The following is an 18,072-nucleotide window of genomic DNA, read 5'->3' on the forward strand; positions in this document are numbered from 1 at the left end:
CATTTATGTCCCGGCCCGGCTGTGGCTTCTGTGACTGTTCTCTTCTTCTATTACCCCACCCCCAACTCGCCTCCTCCTTTCTTCTCATCCCTCTGCTTTGTACATGCCTGCATTACTCGTAATAGTATACTATTAGTAATACTAGTAATAGAGGCACACAGAAGTTTCCCAAGTGTGTTTCTGCCCCCATTCCACACAAGTGTGCCTCTCCACCCATTCCTCCATAAGTGTGCATCTGCACCCCCCCTCCCCAAGTGTGACTGTTCACCAACTCCCCAAGTGTGCTTCTGCCCCCCAACCCCCCTCAAGGTGTGCCTCTGACATTCCCTCACAATGTGTTTCTCTGACACACCCTCAACTTTGTGTTCCAGTAATAACATATTCTCTGTTAGCAACTGTGCATACATGCTGGGCACTAGAAATCAGAGTCTGCAGGGTGGTTGTCCTCCAACTTGATTTACTCTTGCACATGTGAGAGCAGCCATCTTACATTAGTACTGTGTGAGTTAATTGGTGGGAGACAGTAGTCTCATGTGAGAGACCCCAGTGTATGTCTGCATAAAGCTGTCACAGCATCCCTGCACCACTATCTGCAAACAGTATATGCTCACCGGCTGGTGAGATGTATAGCACCCTGTATCACCCTGTTATCTTTCAATAAACCAACACCACTGGTTAAGTAACTGGGCTGTTCATAGTTTGAGTCATCTGCTGGTGTGTGCCTATATAACCTTGCAGTATCAACACCTGCGCTCATATCATGTCCAACAATCTCAAGATAACATTAGCCATTATAGAGTATAAGCTATGTTGAATAGGGAGAGAGCTACTGCTCAGACTCCATATTGCCTCCAGCAAGGCTTCATTTCCTGTACCAAGATGGCCACCTAAGCTACTACTGTGCATGCTTTAGAGTGCCTCTGTGGGAGATGCAAGTCTTCCACTTAGCTCCAATGAGACCTGTTATATATTGCTACCACAAATGCTGTTCCAGCATTCCTGCACTGCTGCCCAGTACCCTCAAACATTCATCAGCTCCATCAACCAGTGTGTATAAGAGTGAGTGCCCATTTTACCATCAGTAAAACCACTCCACTGGTTAAGTAACTGGTCTGTTCGCCATCTCAGGCCATCTGCTGGTGTGCCACATCATCAATCTGTACAGAAACTCTGCCACACCATCAATCTGTACAGAAACTCTGCCACATCATCAATCTGTACAGAAACTCTGCCACATCATCAATCTGTACAGAAACTCTGCCACATCATCAATCTGTACAGAAACTCTGCCACATCATCAATCTGTACAGAAACTCTGCCACATCATCAATCTGTACAGAAACTCTGCCACATCATCAATCTGTACAGAAACTCTGCCACATCATCAATCTGTACAGAAACTGTGCCACATCATCAATCTGTACAGAAACTCTACCACATCATCAATCTGTACAGAAACTCTGCCACATCATCAATCTGTACAGAAACTCTGCCACATCATCAATCTGTACAGAAACTCTGCCACATCATCAATCTGTACAGAAACTCTGCCACATCATCAATCTGTACAGAAACTCTGCCACATCATCAATCTGTACAGAAACTCTGCCACATCATCAATCTGTACAGAAACTGTGCCACATCATCAATCTGTACAGAAACTCTACCACATCATCAATCTGTACAGAAACTCTGCCACATCATCAATCTGTACACACATATTTCCAACAGGCCTCACTGCGCAAAAAGGTACCAGTCATGCATGCGTGGTCAACAGCCTATGCATGTGCACTAGTGCGCCTGGCATTAGTAATCACACAGACTGGCTCATTTTGAAGCCCATGTCCCTGGATATGTTTATTGATACATCTGGGTGATCTTTCATTTCTCATTGCCGCAAATACTGGCAATAAGAAATTATAATTAGCTGATCTAAAACACGATAATTAATAAATATGCTCCTTAAAGACTTCTGTAACTGTGCTGTCACCAACAATAACCTTGGAGAGTTACACTTCTTTATTCTATTTAATAAATATTCTGAACATATTTTGTAACCTTTTTTCTATCTTATGTTTGTGTACATTTACTGTATATATACAGTACATACATAAATAAATATACTGTACACAGGCAGATATACAGTACTATAGGCCTGATTCAGCATGGATCGCAATTGCAAATTCATATGCAGATTGGCCGACGGTGTGTACTGCACATGTGTATGTACGGCAAAGTGCATGCGCAGGCTAGCATTGCGATCACGCATCGCAGAGTGAGTGACGGAACAATAAGCATGTAATAGAAGAATAAATAATTGCGTATAGTAATGTCCACAGATAAAAAAGATGTCCACACCGCATAGAGATATCTCTATCAGTAGGTAAACTAGCGGGTGTAAAACAAGTATTCCACAGAAGATCGTGGATATACACATATACTGATCCAGCACTTTAACTTGTCAGATTTTAATCGCTTTCCACTGTTTTTCAAATATCTCCAACTACAAGAGATTTGAACTCAACTTATTTCAGAACCTTATTCTTTATTATCTGTGGACATTACTACACGACAATATTATCTTCTTTTTTATCTGTGGACATTACTACACGACAATATTATCTTCTTTTTTATCTGTGGACATTACTACACGACAATATTATCTTCTTTTTTATCTGTGGACATGACTACACAACAATATTATCTTCTTTTTTTATCTGTGGACATTACTACACGACAATATTATCTTCTTTTTTTATCTGTGGACATTACTACACGACAATATTATCTTCTTTTTTATCTGTGGACATTACTACACGACAATATTATCTTCTTTTTTATCTGTGGACATTACTACACGACAATATTATCTTCTTTTTTATCTGTGGACATTACTACACGACAATATTATCTTCTTTTTTATCTGTGGACATTACTACACGACAATATTATCTTCTTTTTTTATCTGTGGACATTACTACACGACAATATTATCTTCTTTTTTATCTGTGGACATTACTACACGACAATATTATCTTCTTTTTTATCTGTGGACATTACTACACGACAATATTATCTTCTTTTTTATCTGTGGACATTACTACACGACAATATTATCTTCTTTTTTATCTGTGGACATTACTACACGACAATATTATCTTCTTTTTTATCTGTGGACATTACTACACGACAATATTATCTTCTTTTGTCTGTGGATATTACTATACGCAATTATTTATCCTTCTATTACATGCTTATTGTTTCTGGATTATTACTTATGTTCATTGTGTGATAATTTTCTGTGTATTAATCTTGTCATATTCATCTACACTATTATTAAATTTAGGGGTGGTCCTCCCCATTTTTATTCCACCTTTGTTATTCACATATTTCATTTGTTCACTTCTGTCTAGTTAGCGCTCCCACACCCCTGCTTTTTAGATATAGGATTCTCTTTGGGGAGCAACCAACCCCCTCAGTGGTGAGCTGCTTCTAGTAATTATTAATTATTCTTAATTATTTATTAGTTACAGTTCCTGGAGCACCTAGGGTTCTTTTTTGAGTGACGGGACGTCAGCATTTGGGGGTGGTGATGGGGGAGTGGTCAGAGATACTCAGGCGTGCCTGTCTATTTGAACGTCATTGCATGGGCATGCATAAATTAGCATTCTGAAACATTTTGTATCGCCTAGAAATAACCTGCAGTTTGTTTTATCTCGATCCGTCAAGTTAAAGCTGAGTCATAACAAAAACAAAATTTGGTGACATCATCAAGGCAAGAGTGTGGCACCATGCGAGCAACAGGTAAGGGGTGGGGGAGGGGTGCTTTACACCCATGTTCACTTAGAGTTGGATAGGCTGCACAGCAGTCCGTGCACAGGGCACACGGTGATGGTGTGAGTGGTGGGTGAAGTAGCTGCTGCCACCAGTCTGTATAGTGCTGTTGGTAACGTGGGCCACTCCCGTGACAGGGCCCCTATGCAAAGCAGTACAACTGTTGTTGATGTTGTATTGTGTAAGTCAGCCACCAGTGGCAGCAGTTCTTGCCAATGATAAGATGAAGGCCCTTGTCATGCATGGACATAAGACCAGAAAGGCCACCTCTTTTGTGTGACAACCCATCTGTACATCTGTATAGTTTGTGAAGCCAAAGTAAGTAGAGGTAGGAATGTTAACCATCTAGGCACCTCCACCCTGCTACATCATTTGCAGTGAGTTCATGCAAAGTATTTGTGAAAATCTCTTAAAAATCCTGTAAAAAATAATAAAAGCTGTCCAGCATCAGATAGCAGCAGCATGGATAGATCCCAGCACATCCAATCTCCACCGCCAACACCTTCATTATCAATGTCCTCATAACAATCGGAGGTAATCCTCCTGCATCCAATTTGTGAATGCTAACTGACTCCTCCCTTATCCAGGATTCCCCAGAAGAATCCTTGCGCACTAGGACTGCTGCTGCTGGGGGTGAATCTTCATCATAGAAGGGGACCAAGAAGACTAGATATTTCAAACAACAACTGACTGTGAAACAATCATTTGCAAGAGGAAGCAAGTATGAAAGCTGCCATTCTGTTGCACAGTGGATCACTGAATCCATGATGACTATGCTAGCATTAGATATGCATCCAAAATCTGCCATCAGTGCATCTAATTTTAGACAGTCTGTTGATGTACTGTGTCCCAGCTACCAAATTCCATCTCAATTCCATTTTACCAGAACAACAATTTCTTGCCTGTACCGGGATGTTAAAAATCTCATTCTTGGCCTAGAAAATGCCATCAAGCCGAGTATCCACTTAACTACAGATATGTGGACAAGCTGTAGTGGTCAAATGAAAGATTACATGACTGTGACAGCCAAATCGGTGGGTGCATTGTCTTTAGCAGCAGTATCTAACACACAATGCCAGCTCATAAGAGGGCATACTGGTGTCAACCTGTAGAAAAACTCAGGGATTTGATGGCAAAATGGCTTATCCCACTAAGACTCTTCTCAGAATTTGTAATTTCTTATAACACATGTAACATTAATTGAGTATTACAATTGAGTGAATTTGAACACGTACCATGTATTGCAAACATGATAAACTTGGTTGTTCTAAAAAAAAAATAAAACTGCATGCAGGAGATGTTGTCTGTGGCCCATAACATTTCTTTGCATTTTCATCATTCAACAACCACATGTAAAAGATTGCAGTAGCTCATTGGTAGCTTATTTTGTGTGGGTCCAAACAAACCAAGCACTTCAGCCACAAAAGTGGTGCTCCCTGTTGCTGAAATGCTTGGTTTGCATAACTGTGTATGACCTTTTTAATATACAACATAATGCCAAGCACAATTCCATTGTGCACCACTTTTCATTATGGGCTTTGCCAAGATTGTGTGTGTGTGATAGACATCATATATTACTGTACTTTACTGGGGTGTTCATGTTCTTTTGTATCTTGCAATGCCATCCTTCGCCAGCTTCTCATCCAGGCATATGGGCTCCAGGTCCTGCAGCTTCTTTGCAGATACAGACTAGTAACATCAAATCATGTAATCATATAAGTAATAATTAATTAGTCATTTTCACTAGGCTGTTATGCTGCCATAATTCCTGAGGAATCACTGTCAATGAGATTCTGGGTGCTTGTCTTTTGGCACTGTTTTCCATTTCTCAGATTTACTTTTTTATAGTTAAAATATATTAACATTAATCAATAATCTAATCAATCAATCTCATTTGAATACTTGTTTTAAAATGGTTTGCTTCATTTATATTTTTTTTATTTACAGTTATATTCTGTAATCAATCAAATCAATCATTCATGCTTTACCTTATTTCTACTACGTAAATAGTACTCCAACTCCATTTACCTGTGCTGGCTATCTTCAAATCATATAATTGTAATTATATATAATTGTATAGTTTATATTAAACTACCATACTGTCTATCACTACAGTACCACTATGTTTCCTAGATGTTCAATATTCTTTTTAAAACTGCCCTGTGTCTGTGCCACTGCTCTGTCAATTAGTTTAGCCAGTCAACTCACTGCAGCCTTTGGCCAATATGGGTGAAAGCTAAAAACAGTATTGAGAACTGTGAGGTGGTCAAAATTGACAGGAAATGACTGAAAATTAATGTTAATGAGGTTAATAATAGTGTAGGAACAAAACAAACCCCAATTCTGTAATTTTAGCTGTTTTCATAGAAATCCAAACCCAAAACCAAAACACGGGGGTACGTGCACATCTCTAATGACATACAGATGCACTTACTAATGCCATGAGTAATTCGCTCATAATTGGTTTGAGATTTTACAGTGAAAGCACATTTATTGTGGATGAAAATATCCAGTTACTGTACATTACTCTTTACTAGGGGTGTGCACCGGCCACTTTTCGTGTTTTGGTTTTGGATCTGGATCTTTCTTCGTGTTTTGGATCTGGATTGGTTTTGCCAAAACCACCCTTTCGTGTTTTGGGTTCTGGGTTTTGTGTTTTGGATCTGTATTTTTTTTTAAAAAAAGCATAAAAACAGCTAAAATCACAGAATTTGTGGGTTTTTCTGCTCCTATGCGATTATTAATAACCTTAATTTCCACTCATTTCCAGTCTATTCTGAACACCTCACACCTCACAATAGTGTTTTTATGTCCAAAAGGTTGCACCGAGGTAGCTGGATGACTATGCTAAGCGATACGAGTGGGCGGCACAAACACGTGGACCATCTAGGAGTGGCACTGCAGTGGCAGACAGGATGGCAGTTTGAAAAACTAGGCCCCAAACTGTATATAATGCAAATGCAAAGAAAAAAAAGAGGTGCAAGATGGAATTGTCCTTCTGCCCTCCCTTATGTTGTATAAACAGGACATGCACACTTTAACAAACCAATCATTTCAGCGCCAGGGTCTGCCACACGACTGTGGCTGAAATGATTGGTTCGTTTGGGCCCCCACAAAACAAGCTGGCAATTAATCTGTCCCTGCACAAACTGGCTCTACGGAGGCAAGATGTCGTCCTCATCCTCCTCATCCACCGATTCCTCACCCTCTTCAGTGTTGTGTACATCCTCATCCTCACAGAGTATTAACTCGTTCCCGCTGGAATCCATCACCACAGGTCTCTCTGTATGTTCTGGAGGCTGGTCTCCCTGGAAGAGTTGATAATTCATTTTTATGAACATCATCTTCTCCACATTTTGTGGAAGCAACCTCCTACGCCTTTCGCTGACAAGGTTCCCGGCTGCACTAAACACTCTTTCGGAGTACACACTGGAGGGGGGGCAACTCAGGTAAAATAGAGCCAGTTTGTACAGGGGCCTCCAAATTGCCTCTTTTTCCTGCCATTACAGATACGGACTGTCTGACATGCCTACTTGGATGCTGTCACCAATGTAATCCTCCACCATTCTGTCCATGGTGACAGTATCATATGCAGTGACAGTAGACATGTCAGAAATTGTTGCCAGGTCCTTCAGTCCGGACCAGATGTCCAAACTTGGTCCTGCCTGCCCTGCATCACCGCCAGCGGGTTGCTTAGGATACCTAAGTTTTTTCCTGGCAGCCCCAGTTGCGGGAGAAAATGAAGAAGGAGCTGTTGAGTGTCACATTCCGCTTCAGCTGACAGTGTTTTCACCAGCAGGTCTTTGCACCTCTGCAGGCTTGTGTCGGCCAGAAAGAGAGACACCACATAGGCTTTAAACCTAGGATCAAGCACGGTTGCCAAAATGTAGTGGTCTGATTTCAACAGATTGACCACCCTGGAATCCTGGCAAAGCGAATGAAGGGCTTCATCCACAAGTCCCACATGCCGAGCGGAATCGCTCCATCTTAGCTCCTCCTTCACTTTCTCCAGCTGCTTCTGTAAAAGCCTGATGAGGGGAATGAACTGACTCAAGCTGGCAGTGTCTGAACTGACTTCACGTGTGGCAAGTTCGAAGGGCTGGAGAACCTTGCACAACACGGAAATCATTCTCCACTGCGCTTGAGTCAGGTGCATACCCCCTCCTTTGCCTATGTCATAGGTGGATGTATAGGCTTGAATGGCCTTTTGCTGCTCCTCCATCCTCTGAAGCATATAGAGGGTTGAGTTCCACCGCATCACAACCTCTTGCTTCAGGTGATGGCGGGGCAGGTTCAAGAGTGTTTGCTGGCACTCCAGTCTTCGGCACGCAGTCGCTGAATGGCGAAAGTGGGCAGAAATTTTTCGGGCCACACAAAGCGTCTCCTGCACACCCCTGTCACTTTTCAGAAAATTCTGCACCACCAAGTTTATTGTGTGAGCAAAACATGGGATGTGCTGGAATTTGCCCAGATGTAATGCCCGCACAATATTGGTGGCGTTGTCAGATATCACAAATCTCCAGGAGAGTCTAAGTGGGGTAAGCCACTGGGCGATGATTTCCCTCAGTTGTCGGCGGTGTGCCTCTTACTGAAACCAGTGATACACAGCGTAGCCTGCCTTGGAATGAGCTGGCATTTCTGAGATGCTGCTACTGGTGACGCTGCTGCTGTTGCTGCATAAGGTGATACATCTACCCAGTGGGCTGTCACAGTCATATAGTCCTTAGTCTGCCCTGTTCCACTTGTCCACATGTCCGTGGTTAAGTGGACATTGGGTACAACAGCATTTTTCAGGACACTGAGAACACTTTTTCTGACGTTTCTGTACAGTCTCGGTATCGCCTGCCTAGTGAAGTGGAATCTAGACGGGACTTGGAACCGGGGACACACTACCTCCATCAATTGTCTAAATCCCACTGCACTAATGGCGGATACCGGATGCACGTCTAACACCAACATAGCAGTCAAGGCCTCAGTTATATGTTTTGCTTCAGGATGACTGCTGTCGTACTTCATCCTCCTCGCTAAGGACTGTTGTAGGGTCAATTGTTTAGTAAAAGTAGTGGTGTTCCTACTTCCTCTCTGGGATGATGAACGACTCCCAGCAGCAGCAACAGCAGCAGCGGCAGCAGGAGGCGTAGCAATGCAGGATCCTCCAGAGGAATCCCGGATAGGAGAGTCAGTCATGCCAGTGACATGGCCTGCAGGACTACTTCCGATCCCGACTAAGGAGGAAATTGACGAGGAGAGAGTTGACGGTGTGGTTTGCAGGCGCTTGGATACAACAGGACAATGGGATTTAGGTGTCCCTGGACTGCTTACGGTCTTAGCCAAAGTTTCTGAACTTGACAGTAACTTTTTATGAACGCGCTGCAGGTGCCGTATAAGGGAGGATGTTCCTAGGTGGTTAACGTCCCAACCCCTACTTATTTCACCTTTACATATGGTACATATGGCAAGACAGTTGTTGTCCGGATTTGGATAGAAATATTGCCAGATCAAAGAGGTGGAATGTTTGGTCTTCTGCCCAGGCATGACCGTGATGGGCTTTTTCATCCCACAGACAACAACTGTCTCCCCTGGAGCCTGATTTAAACAAACCACATCACCATCAGAATCCTCCTCGCCAACTTCCTCCTCAGCGCCAGCTACACCAGTATCCTCATCCTGTTGTACTTCAACAGTGACATCTTCAATTTGCATATCAGCAAGTGGACTGTGAGTGCTCCTTTCAGCACTTGCAGGGGGCGTGCAAATGGTGGAAAGAGCCACCTCTTCCCGTCCAGGCATCGCAACCGCCACCACACTTGGACTCTCCTTGGGGATTTGTGATATCTTCTTAGAATGCACAGTTCTTCGCTGTGCTTTTGCCAGCTTAACCCATTTGATTTTTTTAGTGGGAGGAGGGCTTCCATCGTCATGTGAAGCTGAACCACTAGTCATGAACACAGGGAAAGACCTTAGCCATTCCTTGCCACTCCGTGTCGTAAATGGCATATTGGCAAGTTTACGTTTCTCTTCAGATGATTTAAATGTTTTTTTCAAGGTCATTTTCCTGAACTTTGTCATTTGGGATTGTATGTGCCCTCTACTATTACATTGGGCATCGGCCTTGGCAGAGGACGTTGATGGCATGTTATCGTCTATGTCATGACTAGTTGTAGCAGCTTCAGCACTAGGAGGAAGTGGTTCTTGATCTTTCCCTATTTTATTTTTATCGGAGAAAGTTTGGTCCTCCATTTATGTTATATTGATATATACGTGCAGCTAAGGCGCACACAAACACAGAAAATAATTTTTTATTTTTGTTGGAGACTAGTGCACTTTGTGGGTTACACCACCCTTTAAGAAATGAGCCAGCCGGCCCTTTACTTATGGGACACAGGCGCACGCTTGGCGCTGCTCCTTTGTTGATGCAAGTGCAGCTACAGCCCACACAATTCACAAACACAGAAAATATTTTTTTATTTTGTTTGGAGTGCCCTTTGCGGGTTACAGCACCCTTTAACGGACAAGCCAGCCAGCCTTTTACTTATGGGACACAGGCGCACTCTTGGCGCTGCTCCTTTGTTGATGCACGTGCAGCCACAGTGCACACAATTCACAAACACAGAAATTTTTTTTTATTTTGTTTGGAGTGCCCTTTGGGGGTTACAGCACCCTTTAGCGGTCAATCCAGCCGGCCCTTTATTTATGGAACACAGGCGCACGCTTGGCACTACTTTGTTGATGCACATGCGGCTACTGCGCACACAATTAACAAACACAAAAAAATATATTTTTTTATTTTGTTTGGAGTGCCCTTTGGGGGTTACATCATCCTTTAGTGGTCAATCCAGCTGGCCCTTTATTTATGGGACACAGGCACACGCTTGGCACTACTTTGTTGATGCACGTGAGGCTACTGCGCACACAATTCACAAACACAAAAAATTATATTTTTTTATTTTGTTTGGAGTGCCCTTTGTGGGTTACAGCACCCTTTAACAGACAAGCCAGCCGGCCTTTTACTTATGGGACACAGGCGCAAGCTTGGCGCTGCTCCTTTGTTGATGCACGTGCAGCCACAGTGCACACAATTCACAAACAGAGAAAACATTTTTTTTGCACTTGGGGGGAGCACCCCTGATGGACAGAGCACCCCTTGGACAACACTACAGCACCCCTTTAGGACTGGGACACAGCACAGGACTTTGGAGTGGACACAGCCCCTATGGACAACTGACTGCACAACACAGTCCAGCCAGCCCCTATGGACTTTGAAGGAGTGGACACAGCCCCTATGGACAACAGCAGCACAGCGCAGCACAGCGCAGCACAGCGCAGCACAGCACAGCACAACACTACACTGCACTACACTACACTACACAGCCCAGCCAGCCCTAACTCCCACCCTCCCTCTTCACTGTCCACAGCCGAGTAAGAAAATGGCGCCGACGCGGATACATTATATAGGATCCAAAACCCGCGAGACCCGGAAGGTGGGATGATGACGTTTTGCCTCGATTTCAGATCCGAGTCAGGCGGGAAAAGTCGAGCCTGACTCGGATCGGCCTCGGATCGGGAGGCTCGGGGGGGTTCGGATTTCAGAAATCCGAACCCGCTCATCCCTACTCTTTACTTGTTCAAATATGCAGATTAAAGCTACAGTAGGTACACAATACACACTATACAATTTGTTGTGTAATCATGGTACCTGCAACCACTCTGCATGACCATTATGTAGTGTGCACATATTGTTTGATGAATTGTGTGGTCGCATCTTCCCATTTGATGTGCTGCACATCAGATAGGATGATGTGACATACGATGCAGTGCAGGATCATTAATAATGCAATTCCAAGTTCCTTGGAATCCGAACACACCAGCACTTCCGGGATCCAAGGCGCTTCAAGTCGCAGCTTGGATCTCCCTGTCTTCTTCAGATCCCTATCCGAGCCAAAACCTTAAAATCCCACTGTCGGATCTTGTGGTTTTGTCTCGGGTGCCAATTTGAAAAGACACAGTTAAATCAATGGGCTAATCGCTGATAGGCTGAGAGAGTAATCTGTCTTGGCTCTCCGCCAATCAGCACTTTCCCATATATTTCAATGGAGCAAACAGATGCAAGATGGCAGCCCCTACCGCACCAAGGACAATGGTGTATCCAACCTGCATGTATCCTACCCGCACTGTGTTTGACCTACACTGTAACCCGCACTGTATCTAACCCACACTCAATCTGACCCACACTGTATCTTACCCACACTTTATCTGACCCGCACTGTATCCTTCACATACTGTATGCAAACTGCAATGTATCCAACCAACACTGTATCTGACCCGCACTGTATCCAGCCCGCACTGTATTCCACACTGTATGTGACCCATGCTGTATCCGACCCGCACTTTATCCGACCCGCACTGTATCCAACCCGCAGGTATGAGACGCTGTTTTTATGGTTGGGGAGTTTTGGGGAACTGCTCAACATAAAGGCTGATTAATCACATTACTAATTTGCAAAACATTTTTGAACAGAAATAACTGCCGTGTATTTGTGCCGCTACTCTGTTTTTTAGTTTAGCCAGCCAACCTTTGGCCTATATTGGTAGACAATATTGAGAGATGTGAGGTGGTCAAAATTGAAAGTGTGAATGCCCGATCCGCTGTTCCTGGCTGTCGTTCGTTGAATCGTCCCATCTGGTGTGCTACACAGGAGTAGGGAAAATTTTATGAAAGATGTGGTCTAGTAGATGAAGCAGGAAATAATAGAATGAAAATGGTTTCTAGCTGCGCTCTACCCCTCACCAGCAATTATGTTGTGTAAATGCGTAGAGATGACTACAAAATATGTTCTGGGCTGACTTAAATTTATTTATGCGCTTATGATCACCAATTGTATTACTGAATTTCAGCAAAGGGGTTTGTACAATATGTTCTCATGTTGACATGTCTACACAGTGTACAATGGGATTTAAACATGTGCAAATATTTCTCCAAGGATAAGTCTTTCCTGTGGTGTGCCACAGTTAGTGTAAATTTTCTTTAACCTACTATAGTCCTTGTGGGTAACTTTACCAGCCCTGTGGAGCGGCATCCCGATTATCTTCTGTTGTGGTGGTGCACCTCTTCGTCCCTGAGAATTCTCCTGCCCAGGATGTCTGCTGGTGTCCACGTAGTTTGTATACCGGATGGTGTCTGTACTGTCGTTCCACTCTATGGCTTACTACTTCAGTCTTGATACTCCTCCGGTTCACCGTGAACTGGCTAGCCACAGGGTCTCTATTCTGGAGGTGCCTGGCTGCGGGTGCAGGTGCCCCAAAATGGTCCATGTGGAGGACGCGCTGTGGGGATCTCCACTTCGGCCCAAGCTTGCTGAACGCAGCGCCGGACTTCCGACTACTTCCGAGTCTGGTCACACGGCAAGTGCAATGTATCATTATATCACTCACCGCATCACTGGGTCACATCACCACATAGTTGCCGACTTTTAGCTACCTCCTTCCAGGCGGGAGCTGTTGGGCTTCCTCATGGGGGGGCGTGTCACGGCGAAAGGGGTGTGGCCTGGCAAAAGACTCATCAATGGGGGGTGGAGCATGGGCGTGACAGAGCGATTGCATCACACAGCCCCTCCCCCTCTTCACAATGCTGAGATTAATGGCATTGTGAAGCAGGGGGCGGTGACACAATGAGGCGATTCAGCAAGAATCGCGTCCCCGGCCATCTGCTGCCAGGGTTTATACTGTACTTGCGGTGGGGGAGGGGGGCAGACGGGTTGCTAGGGGTCGGGAGGCTTGCTTGTCTTTGGGGGGCCGGGAGCAGCACCCGAGTTTTGGGAGGCTCTCGGCCGAATAGGGAAGGTAGGCAAGTATGCATCACCGTATGGTGTGTTACCAGATTAAAACTTTGGGTATCTTCCACATAGGTTAAAGTTTACAATTCTAGTTTTTATGCTCTTTGAGGAAAATATTTCAGAGTTATTTATTTTGATACTCCATGTCAGGTAAAAGGTCCACATATACAGTATAATGCTTATATGTCTTGATTTCTCCGCTCCAGAAGAAGGAGATCCAGCTGATGACAGATGGGGGTGAGACTGCATAGTTCTTGTGTAGCATAATGTCATGATTTGTGGTGTTTATGAAGAAGAAGCAAGTTAAAAGGGCGTTATATTCACAAGAATCGAGACATTATGCTCCCTGTCCTGCTATTTCACTAGGAAGTGGACGGGATGTGGGAAAATGTGTGAGTAAAGTTTGTAATGTAAAAATGGGAGCAAAGCTGTACTGTATGTAACATGAAATTAATTATAAATATGAAATGCACGTAACCTGCAATATCTAATCACGTACTAGGCTTAATGAATGTGGTGAGGGTTCATTATTTGGTTCTTGTACTTGTTCTTGTTATGGATCTGTTCTGTACATAATGTTACATTGTGGTTATATGCTGTTATCCAGTAAAAGAAAACACTGTTTGCTCCAATCTGAGTTTGGTGTCATATATGCAAACATTCTTTTAAGAATGTAACATTAGACTATTTCCTCATCAGGAACTCTGTTATGTAAGGTTATCTGAAGGTGTCTTTCGTGCAAACATTACCAGAATTAAGGTTTGTCCAGCACAGTATTTATTTCAGCTTCTAAATTTTTAAACAGTGCTAGCAGTGTGTAAGAAGATGTTTTTTCTTTTCCTTGTTATGTCCTGAACTATCTCCCAGAAGGACAGCTGATGCATCCAATTTCACATTTCAGATGCAGTTTACAGAGCCATTCCCCAGAGTTTTAGTTTTTCATTCCAATTAAGTGGAAATGTTTTAATATATATATATATATATATATATATATATATATATTTATATATATTAAACATAATTTGAATATCATCTGTCACCTATACCAACTAAGGAGGGGCGACTAAATAGCTAGCAAGGTTCAGTCATAGAAAATGTCACCATGCTCTATTTCCACAGTAATAGATATTTAAGTTAATGATAAGTTCAACAAAGCACACAAGGGAACACTTACCTGCAAGATAATTATAAATAAGAAGTAGAGGTTAGCTGCCCTATGGAACTGCTCGTAAATATTGAGAGGAATAAAAGTGAAGAAGTTGTATTTACTGGTCCTAATACTGTTGTCCTTGAAAATTGAAACATAAAATAAGAAAATGAATCATTATCTAGTAACATTTTTACTTTAAGCTATATTATTATCAATGATTAATGAAACAATTGTAGCAGAATTTGATCTATTCATTTTCCTAAACCTGCTCCCAGAATTAATTATATCTAGATATAATTAAGCTTAAGCTGCTCTACCAGCTCCCATCTAGTTCCACCCTGGATCTTCTGGTTTTATAATTCAGGCATGTCAATGATGTTAACTTTAAATGGCATCAAAGGGAGTTTTTGAGGACCAATTAATCTCAGACTGTGGCTTGTGATTCATTTTTCCCTTACACCAGGGGTAGCCAACCCTGGTCCTCGAGAGCTACCAATTGCATGTTTTCCAGGTCTCATCACAGAATCGTATGTGAAATAATTAGCTCCACCTGTGGATCTTTACAAATGTGTTAGTGAGTAATGAATACACCTGTGCACCAGCTAGGTGGTCTGGAAAACGTGACCTGTTAGTAGCTCTCGAGGACCGAGGTTGGCTACCCCTGCCTTACACCATCTATAGATATTGACTGAGCTGTAAGAGAAAGAGAAGAGCATGCATGTGGGTCTCTAGTTGGGGATGCGGATACGTGGGTGGAGCCTCTACACATTAATTTCTTACTAGGTGGTAGTGCAGGGAACTCCTCCACTCTCCAGGAACACCCTCCATGATGGGTACTTTTTAAGGTATGTGGATAGTGGGCTAACAAAGGAAAAGAGAGTAGCTCTGTCTCTCATATTACCTATCTACCCATTAACAGGGCCAGTGGTCCCTTCTATTTATCTAGACAGAATAGTATTAAAAATGCTGTCTAATCTTTTCTGCATTTTTAAACGTTTTTTTTTCTTTTACTTTTATATACTGCATATTAGGTTTAAGTATTGATTCTTATATTTTGTAGAGCAATTATGTGCATTTATTTTTGCCATTTATTGCTAAACTGAGAAAATCAGCATACAACTTACAGCATATTTCTTCTTAGTAAAAAAATAGTAACTCTTCTTTGTAAATAAGCCATTAAATGTTCTGTCATTTGCTTTGACTTCCCAAGTGTAATCTGCCAAAAGAACAGCGACATAATATCGTCAACAAGAAATACCATATTAAACAGAAACAACGGCATACAGGTTTGAACAGTAGGCAACAAGGACATTTCTGACACCCTATTTTTGAGCTTCAAATACAAAAAGTTCCATGTAATGTTAGTTGAAATAAAATTGTTACCAAGTCAGTACCCTCATAACTAGCCAAAATACAGAGCTTATATGTAGGGAACCTGCCCTTCTGCAACACCAGTGGAGCAATGCCTGTCGTCTTCTCAGCAAGAGCAGTGGGAGGGGGGCCACCAAGCCTCTCTGATGTCCAGACAAGGCATAGCCACAATACCATGACGTTGCGCGCATGCCCCCTTTGGTGTAGTCTATGGCTTTGAACTTCAACAGTTTGCATACAACAAAGTTTTGATGTTGATGTTCAATGTTTTTCCACATTAGGGTGAGTTTACCTTGTTTTCCTGTCATCAATGTTTTCTACCAATATCAATGTTTTTATTCAATTATTGTAAAGGCAAAATTAGACTTGTGAGCACAGAGAGGTCTTCTGTAAATGTTGTCCAAGTATCACAAGCAAATGTTTTATCCAAATTCATCAATGCTACAAGACCGAAAACATTGATGTTTTATAGACAATGTCTATATGTCAACATCAATGTTTAGCCATTGATGTCAATCCCAAACACTGCCCTACACAGGGCCCCTTATGGAGCATAAGAGGCCCAGCACTGTCTGGCAGTGACAACTGTGAGCAGATCAAATGCAAATAGGACTTTGTCCAGTTGTTCAGTCAGCACTTGTGTTAGAAAGTGACATACAGCTTTCCCCCTTAGCCTAGTTGAGTGCGTTCTCCAGGGTGCCATGGGATATGGTATGGTACATCAACAGTTCTAAGAAGGAGATGTGAATCGCTCAATATATTTGCTGTGATTGCAATATATGAAAAAGAAACCAGCTGTTTTTATTAGATGTATATTATGAGGGCTGATTGAAGAGTAATGAGACTGATTTCTTTATTCAGAATCAGATGACTCAACAGGATCTGAACATTTTTCTTTTTCATAGTAACGTCCTTCACATTCAATAAATATTTTGCAGTGCTTCAACAACGATACGTAGACGTGCAGTAGACTGTTTTGTGACATCACTTTTAGTGTTGCAGCTGAGGCATTTTTCACTTCATCTGTTGAGAACTTCTTTCCATTGTTGTTATTTCAGGGTTGGGAATGCCCAGAAACCACAGGGTGCTAAATCCACTCTATATGGAGGGTGTTCTAGTGCTGTCCCATTAATTTCAGTCAGTGCTGTCAATGCAACAGCAGCAACATGTGTTTCGGGCATTGTCTTGTAGCAAAAACCAATGTTTCTTCACAAATGCGGTCTTTTCTTCCTCATGGCTCAAAGCAAATGTGTTTTCAGGATGTTTGCATAGTAGTCACCATTAATTGCCTCTCTGTCCACGGGGAACCCAGTGCTGTAGGATCATACCATGCGCATCGAAGCAGAAAAGCATAAGCATGGCTTTACATGCCGAAGGAATCACACAGAATTATTTTGGCGTAGGCGAATTTGCGTGTTTCCATACACTGGACTGTTGTTTGGATTCCAGATCATAATGACAAATCCAGGATTCGTCACACATCACATTCGATGTCAGGAAATCGGGTATCCCCTCCGATATTCGAACGGTGTTCTTGTACGATTCAACTCGTCGTCACATCTGCTCTTCTGTGATATTTCTGGATACCCACCTGGCACACAAGCGATGCATTTTCAGATCCTTTGTCACAATATGTTGAACCCATTCGAATGAGCCACCAAGTGAAGTTGAAAGTTCACAGAGAGTTAACCTTCTGTCATGTTGCAACATCTCCGCAGCTTTGGCAATGTTGACATCTGTAACCACTGTGGATGGTCTCCCATTACACGCTTCATCAGTCACTCGCTTATTACACCCTTTGAAGTGCTTCCACCACCGAAATACTGAAGCACGGCTAATTGTTTCTCCGTTGTATGCTTGCCGTAATATTTCTGCTTTTTCCAA

General features: G+C 42.7%; 1 protein-coding gene across 1 annotated transcript in view; it reads right to left on the reverse strand.

The window, feature by feature from the left end:
• The window catches only part of ATP8B3 (ATPase phospholipid transporting 8B3), a 308,036-nt gene extending 291,671 nt beyond the window's left edge, over nucleotides 1-16,365 (reverse strand). The window contains exons 1-3 of the mRNA XM_088474277.1: nucleotides 16,212-16,365; nucleotides 15,942-16,033; nucleotides 14,842-14,955 (exon numbers count right to left, since the gene is read on the reverse strand). Of these exons, the coding sequence (XP_088330403.1) occupies nucleotides 14,842-14,955; nucleotides 15,942-16,033; nucleotides 16,212-16,365 (360 nt within the window). The remainder of the gene's footprint in view (nucleotides 1-14,841; nucleotides 14,956-15,941; nucleotides 16,034-16,211) is intronic.
• Between the last annotated feature and the right edge of the window lie 1,707 nt (nucleotides 16,366-18,072).

This window comes from Taudactylus pleione, unplaced genomic scaffold (genome assembly GCF_031769625.1).
Source record: "Taudactylus pleione unplaced genomic scaffold, aTauple2 ptg000152l, whole genome shotgun sequence".
Taxonomy (NCBI): Eukaryota; Metazoa; Chordata; class Amphibia; order Anura; family Myobatrachidae; genus Taudactylus; species Taudactylus pleione.